Genomic DNA, 13,100 nt, shown 5'->3' on the forward strand with positions numbered 1-13,100 from the left:
TTCCTTTTCTCCACACCCTTTCCAGCATTTGCTATTTTTTGAATTATTAATGATGGCCATTCTGACAAGTGTGAGGTGGGACCACATAGTAGTTTTGATTTGAATTTCTCTCATAATTAGTGATGTTGAGCATTTTTTCATGTGCCTTTTGGCTGTCTGTATACCTTCTTTGGAGAATGTCTATTCGGGACTTTTGCTCATTTTTCTTTCTTTCTTTCTTCCTTTTTTTCTTTTTTCTTTTTTTTTTTTTTTGGCTTTTTTAGGGCTGTATCCATGGCATATGGAGGTTCCTGGGCTATGGGTCGAATTGGAGCTATAGCTGCCAGCCCACACCACAGCCATAGCAACACGGGATCTGAGCCGTGTCTGTACTACACCTCATGGCATTGCCTGATCTTTAACCCACTGAGCAAGGCCGGGATCAAACCCGCATTCTCATAGATCCCAGTTGGGTTCGTTAACCACTGAGCCATGATGGGAATCCCTTGCCCATTTTTCAATTTGGTTGTTGGCTTTTTTGCTATTGAGTTCTAGAAGTTGTTTGTATATTTTAGAAATTAAGCCCTTGTCAGCTGCATCATTTGAAACTATTTTCTCCTATTCCATAGGTTGTCTTTTTGTTTTTTTATAGTTTCCTTTGCTATGCAAAGCTTGTCAATTTAGTTAGGTCCCACTGGTTTATTTTTTCTTTTATTTCTGTTGCCTTGGAAGACCGACCTAAGAAATATTTCTATGATTGGTGTCAGAGAATGTTTGCCTATGTTCTCTAATAGGAGTTTGATGGTGTCTTGTCTTATATTTAAGTCTTTCAGCCATTTTGAGTTTATTTTTGTGCATGGTATGAGGGTATGTTCCAATTTTGTTGATTTACATATGGCTGTCCAGTTTTCCCACATTACTTGCTGAAAAGACTGTCTTTTCTCCCATTTTATATTCTTGCCTCCTTTATCGAAGATTAATTGACCACAGGTGTCTGGGTTTATTTCTGGGTTCTCTGTTCTGTTACATTGGTCTGCATGTCTGTTTTGGTACTGGTACCGCACTGTCTTGATTACTGTGGCTTCATAATATTGTCTGAAGTCTGGGACAGTTATGCCTCCTGCTTGGTTTTTGTTCCTCAGGATTGCTTTGGCAATTGTGGGTCTTTCATGGTTCCGTATCAATTTTTGGATTTTTTGTTGTAGTTCTGTGAAAAATGTCATGGGTAATTAGATAGGGATTGCATTGAATCTGTAGATTGCTTTGGGTAGTATGGCCATTTTTAACAATATTAATTCTTCTAAACCAGGAGCATGGCATATCTTTCCATTTCTTTGAAACCCTTTTAATTTCCTTGATTAATGTTTTGTTGTTTTCAGCATATAAGTCTTTTGCCTCCTTGGTCAGGTTTATTCCTAGGTGTTTAATATTTTATGCTGTGATTTAAAAAGTTATTGAAATTTTTATATTCCTTTTCTAATATTTCATTGTTAGTATACAGAAATGCAAGCAATTTCTGAATTTTTAATCTTGTATCCTGCTACTTTGCTGAATTTTTTGATCAGTTCCAGTAGTTTTTGTGTGGAGTCCTTAGGCTTTTCTATATATAGTATCATGTTATGTGTATACAGTGACAATTTTACCTCTTCTCTTCCAATTTGGATACCTTTTATTTCTTTGTCTGATTGCTGTGGCTAGGACTGCCAATACTATGTTGAAAATTCAGTCTTTTAAAATATACACCAGTTGTTTTTTTACATTCAGTGTTAGGCATCCATCACCACTATCTAATATTAAAACATTTTTATCACCTTTAAAAGAAACCCATTAGCAGTCATTGTCCCTATATCATAGGATTTCACATTTCAATTACTGCATTTCTCCTCTAAGATATTAAATTGACTGATATAGTTATTTGTGATCTTATGCTACTTTAAATATAGTGCTTATGTATTTCAGTTTTACTCACTTGCAGTTCTTGAATTGCTTTTATTTTTGTTTTATGTTGTTTTTTTCTCTTCAGATATTTACAATTTTTTTCTATTACTGAACTGACAACTTGTTTACTTTATGTTTTAGTCATTTATTTTGTGAGCAATGTCATTTTCTGGATAGCAGGGATCTATCTTTCCTTAGAATCAATACTATTTAGTCTCTTGTGACTTTGTTAAAGCTTTGACCCTCATTGCTTTAATTTCCTGCACCATAACTGGAAGCTCTCATTTACTGACATTATTACTTTGTGGGAATAGAGGCTAATTTATTTCCCAGGCACTGATTTAAAACAAGCCTTAACAATAGTTCAGTTTCACCATTATGATTTTTCCCAAGACAAAGAAAAGTAAGACTGATACAGAGAAAATAAAGGCTAAATGAAAGAAGGAGAGAAAAGGATAGGAAAATTGCACTGAACCTCTATTAAGGTGGGCATAGAGCATTTAATAAGTCTCACTGGCACATTTTGAATAAATTATCCATAGAGATACCTTCAAAGTACATGGAAGAAAATGTTTACCTTCTCCCTTTGGGAATGTATCTAACCAGCTGTCCACGTAGCACTGTTTTGCCCAAAGGAAGCCAAGGTTGAAAAAGAAACATTATTCAGTCACTTGTATCTACTTGATAAGATGAAATGAACAGATCATGTTTTCATCAGGTGTTTAGTCAGGATATCTTCTTAAAGAAAAATTTAAGCAATGAATTTTTATACAAGTGGGAAAGATTTCTGCCATCATATATCTTGTTCCTTATTATTAAATGACTTTGTTTTCTGGCTTCTGTTTCTATTGTTTCCTTTTATTTTATTTCAAATGGCATTTCCCAATGCCTGCTCATCATGATTGGGGTTGTTGTTTGTTTTTTGTTTTTGCCAGTGTTACCTTCTTATGAACTGCATTGAATTTTTTTATACAAACATGTAGGGTCCACAGTCTTTTTTTTTTTTTTCCATTTATAATGATCTTTATTTTTTCTATTATAGCTGGTTTGCAGTGTTCTGTCAATTTTCAACTGTACAGCAAGTTGACCCTGTTACACATATTATGTATATATTCTTTTTTTTCCTCATCTTCAATAAACTGGAATTAGCTAGAATTCAGAGACACATCCTCACTCATTTTCTATAAATTCTTATGAAGATTAATACAATAAATTTTTACGTCTTGGGGGTCTATTTTACTTATTTGGGGAAGTTATTATTAAATTTTTATTTCTCAGTCTCAACTACTTGGATTACACCTAGAATAAAGTCATTGTATACACATTACAGTAATCCAAATAATTGACATTTCTCCCTTTTCTTTCCTCTTAATGTACTTAATGCATTTTATTCTAATAACAATGAGGTTTTATTTCTGAAACCTCAAAAATAATAATAGCTTACGTTTCTAAAAGTAGAGAATCATATCAGTATGAGATAAAATTAGAGACGGAATTGTTTTTGTAGGTTAAATAAATGTTATTTTGATATAGATAGAGGTGTTTTTCTATGAAATGTTATTAGGGCTGTTGAATTGCTTATTATGTACAAAACACATACTCACATACAAAGCATACATAATTTGATTTTGGGAAGTTGCTTAGTTTGCCATCAATTTGCAATGTTTATAAGAGAATTTCATTATTTTCTGATGTTGTTGAATGAAATCTTTGCACTGACATTCTTGAGAGAATTTACTTAGGATTACATTTAGTCACAATTATCAGACAATTAGAAAAATCAGATTAAAAGACCAATACAGCTGTTAAAAAAAAAAATCTTCTAATGGACATTAGGTCTAAATTGCACTAACTGTGGGGCGTTTACAATTTTCTCCCTGTTTTCGTATCTTCCTTTAGCCTCTCTTACAGTGTTATTCATGTGGACATTCAGTGAAGCCGTCCAATATGATGCTATCAAAAGATAAAGGCTAACATTGACTTAATAATTTAAATGGAACTGTTATGGAAAGTCTGTGTTAAATACTTTGATTTTATGACCTGAAACTAATCAGTTCATGAAAAATTTAATTACTCCCATATTACCTCAAAAAATGAAAAATTTTTGAAAAATTAATTCTTTTTAAGGTGAAAAATTGCATTGGTAGTTTATAACATTTTCCCTGAAATCTAAGTTTACAGAAGAAGAGCAGTGGTTAAGTGAGGGTAGATTAGAAAAGGCCTGGAAGAAGATTCCAAGAGGAGGAGGAGGGAAGGTGCTTAAGAAGGAGTAAAGCCTGGAAAATAGCCCAGGAATTCAGATATGGGCTCAAAAATTGGCAAGGGGCTCCTGAGAAATGTGACTAGGTCATGAACATTTAAAATGGATCAGAACATCCTTGATTTCTAGAAGCATTACTGAGCTCTTAAAAATAATTGAATCAATTTTATGATCTGAAAATTACTATACATCATCTATTAAGTCCTAGATTTGTTTTCCTACCTCATTAGCTTAACAATAGCTCTAACAGGAGTAGTTTCTCCTCTGCTAGTTAAAAGCCTCCCGGTTTCTTTTTTTCCACTTTGTTCTCTAACCAGCATAATCATTTGGGTAGAAAAGTGATTATTGCTTTTTAAGATACTAGATTATAGTATTATTCAAGAAAGAACCTAGCCAGGGAACATTAAACTTCATGGTATCTGCAAGGTATCTGCATAGGTTTATTCAGGATATTTCACAGCTTCTAAGCACTTCATTCTACTCATAGAATATTATCCATTCATGCGAAGTATTTCTCTAAGCATATTTTATATGATGTAAAATATTCCTACTTGTGACATTGCATTGACACAAAGCATTTACCTTACTGAATCTATTATTGCCAGGCATGTTAGTCTGGCCTGTGGGAAATAGTGCAGGTAATGAAGGTGTATTTACCATTAACATATAGCAGGGTAACCATTCAATATGTGTGTGGGAATACTCTGTATGTTATATGTTATGTTTAGGCCAAAAGCTTGTTTTATGTTTTTGTATATCAGAGATTGAGGGCTGGTTGTGTCATCATTTCATCACCCAGGAACCCTATGATTGGGCATAAAATTATCAACATATGTAAGAAATTCGAGGAGTTCCCATTGTGGCGCAGTGGTTAACAAATCCGACTAGGAACCATGAGGTTGTAGGTTCAGTCCCTGCCCTTGCTCAGTGGGTTAATGATCCGGCATTGCCGTGAGCTGTGGTGTAGGTCACAGACGCTGCTCGGATCCTGAGTTGCTATGGCTCTGGTGTAGGCCGGCGGCTACAGCTCTGATTAGACCCCTAGCCTGGGAATCTCCATATGCCACAGGAAGCAGCCCTAGAAAAGGCAAAAAGACAAAAAAAAAAAAGAAATTTGAGCTGAGCGTAATTTTTTTGGTTAAGGTGTTCACCATATCAGAACTATATCAGAGAACATCAGGACTTGTTATTTACGAAATGTGATTGAAGTCAAAAGTAGGTCTTAAGTTCTTACTGGAACCAATAAAGTATAATCACTTTCACAACTAGAGATTACTTTATAACTTCATCTACTAGAAGGTTACCATCAGAAAGACAGACAATAGGGTTAGTAGATGCAAATATTACATTTAGAATGGATAAACAACAAGGTCTTGCTGTATAACATGGGGAACTATATCCAAGCTCCTGGGATATATTTGTATAACTAAGTTACTTTCACAGCAGAAATTGGTACAATACTGTAAATCAACTACACATTAATATAAATAAATAGTTTTTAAAAGAAAAAACAGCAAAAAAAAAAAAGACAGGTAATTACACATGCTGGTGAGGATGTGGAAAAATCAGTACCTCATATATTTTTTGTGTCACTGTAAAATGGTGCAGCTAGCTACCTTGGAAACCAGTTTGACAGAGCTTCAAAATGCTAACCATAGCTATCAAATGACTCAGCAATTCCACTCCTAGGGATGTGCCCAAGAAAAAATGAAAACACAGGCTCATTCAAAAATTTTTACATGAGTGTTCATTGCAGCATTATTTATATTAGCCAAAAAATGGAAACCCCCATATCCATCAACTGATGAGAAGCTAAACAAAATGGGATCTGTGTGATAGAATATTATTTGGAAATGAAAACTAACGAAGTATTGATACATGCTTCAAAACGAGTATACTTTAAAACATTCTGTTAAATGAAATAATTCAGTCACAAGAGATTGTACATGTATGATCCCATTTATATGAAATGTCCGGGATACAAATCCTTAGAGACAAGAAGTAGAGACGTTACTAGGACTGGGGATGGGTAGGGAAGCCATTTCCATACCAAGGGAGTGAACTTGGTAGAGACAATGGAGAATGGCTGTAGATAGATACAGTTTTCATTCTAGTGCCATGAAAATATTCTAATGTTAGATTATAGTGATCATTTCACAACTTTTAAATCTACTAAAAGCTATTTAATTATATCCTTTAAATGAATTATTTATGGTATATAAATTATATTACTATAAAGTTTTTAAAATACTAAAATTTTTACTAACTTATCAAGAGATTGCTTTCTAATATTTATACTTGGTACATATTTCAAAAATCTGTACTTTATGTACAGCCTGTAAATTTCTCATCTACTCATTGAGAATTTATAATTATCAATAAAACTATAGCTTTCAGTAATTTTATAACTTGTATGTTTATTCTTTTTGAGAATCACAAAGCTGTCTTCAGGGACTTAAAAGTAACTTGCTAAACTATTGTAGTGTTAGGAATTGTGTGTGTGTGAATAAATATATGTATGCTTGTGCATATATATGTTTAATTATGCAATTATGTAAAATGTCTGGCATATTTAAATATTTATTATGTTAAAACTATTGTTATTACTGATATGATTATCTGATAAAAACGAAGGAATAAAAACTTTATGATTAACAATATTGTTTCAGTTATAAAATAAACTATATGAAAAGTGCCCGTAAGAGTACTGATTACAATTCTTATGCTATTGCCTTCTGTTAATTTAAGCAGCCTGAAACCATGGAAATTATTCCACCATTTAGTATTAGTAAATTATCATTGACAGCACTTTTCTTACCTTTGTAGGCCACCATAAAATTTTAGTATGTATTTTGCTGAAGAAATAGTAAAATACTTATTTTAAAAAAACATATTGGGGGTTTGAAGATATATATTTGATGTATGAGATCTAGTTTTGCATCCTAAGATCAAAAACAGTCACTGAACCACAAATACTAGCTTTGAGTACCAGTGATCACACTCCATTCTTGCATCACTCTGCCAGTGTTTTTTCCAGTTCCTGTACTTGCTTGCAGAGTATTTCAAGATTAGATGCATGAGTGTGCTGTGATGAAAATGGCATCACAAAACCATTAACAGATGTATTATGCAGTAAGCTCAGAACTAGAGTTATTATCCTTGATGTATCTATCTGTCCCCTTTCCTCTTCCTTCTTTCTTGTTCTAATTCTCTTTATTCCTCTTTTTCTCTGTCAATCTTGCCAGATATATGTTGCACAAATATAGAGAGATCTGCATATGTTAGCGAGGAAAAGAAGAATATGTGTTTTACAAACTCTTATAAACAGACTGATATAATTAAACCTTGTAAATTGCATGTCTAACAGAAGCCAAAGAATATTCAGTGGGTACATTTACTATTCACCAAGGATAGTTTAGCCTGTGATTTAGGGTCTTGTAGAAAATGTAGCTACAAAAATTGCTTCAAAAAGAATTTTAATGGCATCTTTGTATATGTAAATGGGAAAAATAAAAGTCAAGGTTTACATATGTGACAGGTTCTTCTTTGAATTCCAGAATATATCTGGTCTTAGGAGGTTTACCAGTCTTGATTCAGATAAGCATGTAGTGACATCAGAATGCACTTGCTCTTTTAATGCTAGGTTATCTCTTTTGTTACAGTATTGCTATATACATAATTTATAGATTAAATGTATGTGACAGAATTTCATTACAAAAAAGAATTGACATATCTTAAAAATTAAATAAGAATAGCCTATTAAAATTAATGATTTTTCCAAATTAAATGATGCTTAGTAGATAAAGGCAATTTTCAGATACATCATATTTTTCAATGGCAGGTCTTTCTGGCTATTTGCAAGCTGGACTTTATTGTGCTTAGAGCAGTTAGCTCTTCCTTTGGCATTTCTCTGTCTTTAACCAGTGGTTTTGCATTGTATCCAAGTGACGCTAGACTTGAATGGCTTAGATTACAGAATACTATGAGGTGTGACATATGTGCATAGGCATGTGAGAAACAGCCATATAGTGGAGTCAGCCCTCAGTATCCATGGTGTGGCGTCTGTGAATACAGAAGACAGACTTGTAAGAGACTTGAGCAGGGGATTTGGGTATCCACAGGGGGTTCTGAAACCACTTCCCCATAGATACTGAGGGCTGTCTGTACTCTCCCTCACCCTAAAGCCAAGGTGAATTCTTTCAGCGTTGGCATAGGAAGCTCAGGGCACAAACCACACAAACTTTTAAGGTTGTTAATGGGAAAGAGAGGAAGTACCTAAAGTTTTGAGAAAGCGAGCATGTAGCCAAAAACAGCAGGTATGGCCAGATGGCAATTGAATTAGGAAAGGGATTCCTGCCATATTGCCTTCCAGAAGAGCGTCAGTCCCAGGAAACCCTCGTAGAGGCATGATTTACTCCGTGCATGTAGCCTCTTTCACTGTTCACTTCCTCAGGGAATTTAAATCTATCGTACCAAATAGATATTGAAGAATTCTCTTACAGAAAAGAAGATAATGACTTCTAAAATAATTTCACTTCTATATGTAGTGATCACTATGCTGAAAGCACGTTTATTTCCAAATAGAGCATTTCCTACAAGGAAACCATTTTCAAAAAAGTATAGAAGTTTTGTAAGGCTGCAATTTAATGACATTATTTTAACAACACATTTGATGAGATTATGTATTTTTTTTAATTTCCTGCTTAATCCAAGATATTCTGTAATATTCTTAAATGTGTTATTAGTATTACATCATGTTATAATTTCGGTGTCATTCTTGGACTCTGTGTATGTGTGTGTTGATCTGGGAAAATATCCATGTTTTGTCCTTTATTGTTCTTTTTTTATGGCCACACCAGGCTAGGGTTTGAATTGGAGCTATAGCTGCAAGACTACACCACGGCCATAGCAACACCAGATCCAAGCCACATCTGTGACCTGTACCACAGCTCAACGGCAATGCCAGATCTTTGACCTACTGAGTGAGGTCAGGGATCAAACCTGCATCCTCATGGATTCTAATCGGGTTCATTACCGCTGAGCCACAATGGGAACTCCTGCCCTTTATTGTTATTATCTTGAGGAAAAGTATGGTCTTTGTTGGGAACCCAAAGAAACACATGAATATTTCCCCTGCTCTGGTCTCCCCATGATACATACGCTCCTTTATTGGGGGGTAACAAATGAACCTTGGTCAGAATGAAGACAATATTCTTGTTTCAGCCTTGGAGTTCTCCGTTTTGTTTCTGCTTATTGCCAATACCACACTCTTATTTTCCATGACCCAATTTTTTGAACAATGGCACACCAAAAAATAACATTACTCAAACAAATGAGTGGTTAATAGTTTAAGTATTGATTGCTTCCCTAATTATATTTTTAATAGAATTATGTTTATTTTGAATGAGGAGAAATTATATGTCTGTTTAAAAATATGAACTTGTATTCAGTTTCTTATTGGAGTGAAAATATTATACTTCAATTGAAATTAGATTACTATGTTTAACTTAATAGAAGAAGGCCACATTTTCTTGCTTTCAAGTTGATTTTTTTTTCAAGGAATTTAGTTACTTCTTTACTTAAAAATCTAGCTTTTAGATTCAAACTATTGCCTTTGGAATGAATAAAAAATGGGATTCTGCTGTATAGCCCAAGGAACACTTGTAATGATCACTTACAATTGATCACTTATAATGGAACATGATGAAGGATAATGTGAAAAAAAGAATGTATATATATGTATAACTGGGTCACTTTGCTGTACAGCAGAAATTGACTGAACATTGTAAATCAACTATAATAGAATTTTTTTTAATCTAGCTTTTAACCTTTTTAGAAAAAGTTTAAATTACATAAAAGAAAAAATGTAATAAACATCTCTGCCTCTATCACTCAGATGTTAAAAGTATTAGTATTTTGGCACATTGCTTTTAGTAATTATTAGAAGAAAACATAAGACTGAAACCCTTCTCTACTCCTCTCTACTCTTATATGAGAGGCAAAAACTGCTAACTTGAGTTTGGTGATTTGTTTTCCATTTCATTTAAAAAAATTACATATGTATATCTATCTGTTAAAAATATGTTCAAAAACCTAGATAGATTGTTTCTTTTTTCACTAACCTCTGTTGCTGTGTTGCTCTGATCTACCCTATTGACATGTAAAGATCTGCTTCCTCCCTCTTAACTATGTTATAGCATTTCATCACATTAGTAGGAAACATTTTATTTATTTTTTCCAGTATTGATTGACACTTATAAAGTTCCTTCTTTGTGGCTTTTCTGATATTCTGTTATTCCTGAGGTTTAAGGAACAGATACATAATAATCAGAAGTATTATTACTACAAAACAGCATATACTTCAGATTTGCTGTTTTAGACCCCTTAGCAAACCACTCTATTTTTCATTGGAGATGTTTTCTTTTTAAATTATATCTCAAATATACCCAAATGGCAAATAATTCAAGATAAGATTTTTTTTAACATCAAATGTCATTTGTTCAAAATTTACATTAATCTTTCTCATAACTAGTCACTTCCATTTTGTCTTCCTGTCATCCTGAGGAATGAAAATGTAATTTCCCAGAGGCTTTAAGAATTGGGGGAGTATTAAATGTAACTGAAATTAAGTGATTAATAATTTACTTTTGAGTCATGAATCAACTTCATGGGATGCTAAGGATCATTTGCAACCCCAGAAGTGCTAGCAGTAACAATGCACTTTTTAAGACTCAGGAACTCTCAAAGGTTGGCTGCCCAACCTAATTAAACTTCAATCTTCTGATACCAAATGTATTTCTTCTTTGTAGTGAATTTCCTCAGACCTTCTTGACAGGAAAATGTCACTTTACCTGACAGCTGATAGACAAGTTACGTACCACCATAATTGGAGAGAAAAGGATAGCTTAAAGCTACTCGATTTAATGGCCATGTGTATAGCTTTTTCTTCCTTTCTTTTTCTTTTTTAAGGTTTCTATGACAGACACAAAAGGCCTCAGCAAATAGGCCCAGTGCCATTTTTCCCTGCTTCCTCTCGGGGTAATTATCTTACTCTATCAATAGTGCTGTCAGAAATTGGGCACATAATTCAGCATTTAAATGAACAAGCACTGTAATATTTCCTGTCTCCCAGTGGAATGCTTTGCAGCTCACATTCTTCTCTGTCACCCGCTCACTCTTGATGTATGTCCCATGTCCAGTACTTGAAGGCCTTCTCTCCCTTGTGTTTCATTGCAGATGTTGGCTCCGACTTGACACCTACTTCATTTGGAGTTTTATAGGACCAGCGACCTTGATAATTATGGTAAGAATGCCTAATTAACTATGTGTTTCCCAGGTCAGGAAATAAAACTTTCACTACCCCTGTGCTGACTATCTTAGGTTTACACAGATTAATTTGGGGAAAGCATGTACTTATTTGACCCTATGTAAGTCAAGCAATTAGACACTCATTATAGTCTACTTTTATATTGTAAAATACTTAATCAAAACCCTTGGGAGAAAACATGGGCATTTGCAAGAATTTATGCAGTCTGTTTCCTCCTCAGGAGCCCCATCAGCATAATCCATTGGGTTTTATAGGTTTTGAACTGTGATGATTTTTTTTGGCAAGCATGCATTTCCTTTCTTTTTCATTTGGGTAATTTGAATTATGAGTGGAATCAGAAATTGGAAATGTGGTAACTTATCTTCCTTTTCCTTCCAGTTTTGTTTTTCTATAAATCTCTAAAATTTTAAAATTTAAGATTTCACTTGAGAATGGCACAAAGTGAATATTCTGAAATCATACTTCCTTTTTTATTTTTCAATGCGTAATATCTTGATTTCAAATTTGAATTATTTATCCAAATTTAGATACTATTGTTGGTATCATTATTTATGTTCTTCTCATTTTAAAATATAGCATTATTCCAAGTTCTGGAATATATAAACAAAGCAGGTGACAAGGGCAGTTCAACATGAGGCTTTCTATGGTTTACGTATATGTGATATATGGGATTTACACTGGAGCTTCTGTTTTGTTTTGTTTAAAGACATATGCTCTCTCTGGATGCAGTGACATAACCATGTTGCTGGGGCTTCCTTCTACTTTAATCCCAGTTTTGGTAATATCAAAATTTAACCAGCATTTTATAGTCCTTTTGAACTAGCTGTTCAAAAATAAAATGATTTTTCTATTCATGTCTTTATAGTGTAGCATTTGAACCCTAAATTAGAGGCCATGGTTAGAAGGTAGATACAAGAACACACCTGGAATAATTATTATCTTTTTTAAAAACATGTACTTGACTTCGCATGGTTTTACAGTTTCTGCAGCATCATTCCAACTGCTGCTGATTTTGTATCTGTGTGCATTTGGTGTAACAGTGCTTTGTAACTCATTGGTATCCCAAGTCCTCAGGCTGACCTCTTGCCTTTACTAAAATACAAGGCAATCATCTATAATCCAATTCCTTTATAAGTGTAGGAAAGCTAATTTCCCAGAACAACTCGCCTGTCACAGAGAGTAGACTTACTTTTTTTTTTTTTTTCTAATCCAGTTATGCTACATAACAGTACCTTTTACATTCCAGCTTAATGTAATCTTCCTTGGGATTGCTTTGTATAAAATGTTTCATCACACTGCCATTCTGAAACCTGAATCTGGCTGCCTTGATAATATCAAGTAAGTGATTTTTCTTTTTCTTTTCTTTAGTCTGCCTTACTTTGATACACTGAACTACACTAAGTTATCCCTACCTTTAATGTATTGAAATCTGAAGACAAAACGATGAAGATCAATGTGCTATCTTTGCTGATTAAGATCATTTATTGACTCCTGAGGTGACTTGATCTACCTGAACATAAATATAGTGAAGCTCTGTATTCAGAGAAACTTTTTTCCCCTAAATTCTAATTTACAACATGATAAGTTTTTTTTTTT

The 13,100-nt window shown here is 33.8% G+C and overlaps 1 protein-coding gene across 50 annotated transcripts in view; it reads left to right on the plus strand.

The window, feature by feature from the left end:
- The window catches only part of ADGRL3 (adhesion G protein-coupled receptor L3), an 812,688-nt gene that overhangs the window by 719,959 nt on the left and 79,629 nt on the right, over window positions 1-13,100 (plus strand). For all 50 annotated transcript variants that reach the window (XM_084972370.1, XM_084972365.1, XM_084972348.1 and 47 more), the window contains 2 exons: window positions 11,414-11,480; window positions 12,751-12,842. In XM_084972370.1, coding sequence (XP_084828496.1) covers window positions 11,414-11,480; window positions 12,751-12,842 — 159 coding nt within the window. The remainder of the gene's footprint in view (window positions 1-11,413; window positions 11,481-12,750; window positions 12,843-13,100) is intronic.

The sequence above is a fragment of the Sus scrofa genome, chromosome 8 (genome assembly GCF_054392235.1).
Source record: "Sus scrofa isolate SSC_HxYL_T2T_F1_AM1 chromosome 8, Sscrofa_HxYL_maternal_Yorkshire_Landrace_v2.0, whole genome shotgun sequence".
NCBI classification, from domain to species: Eukaryota; Metazoa; Chordata; class Mammalia; order Artiodactyla; family Suidae; genus Sus; species Sus scrofa.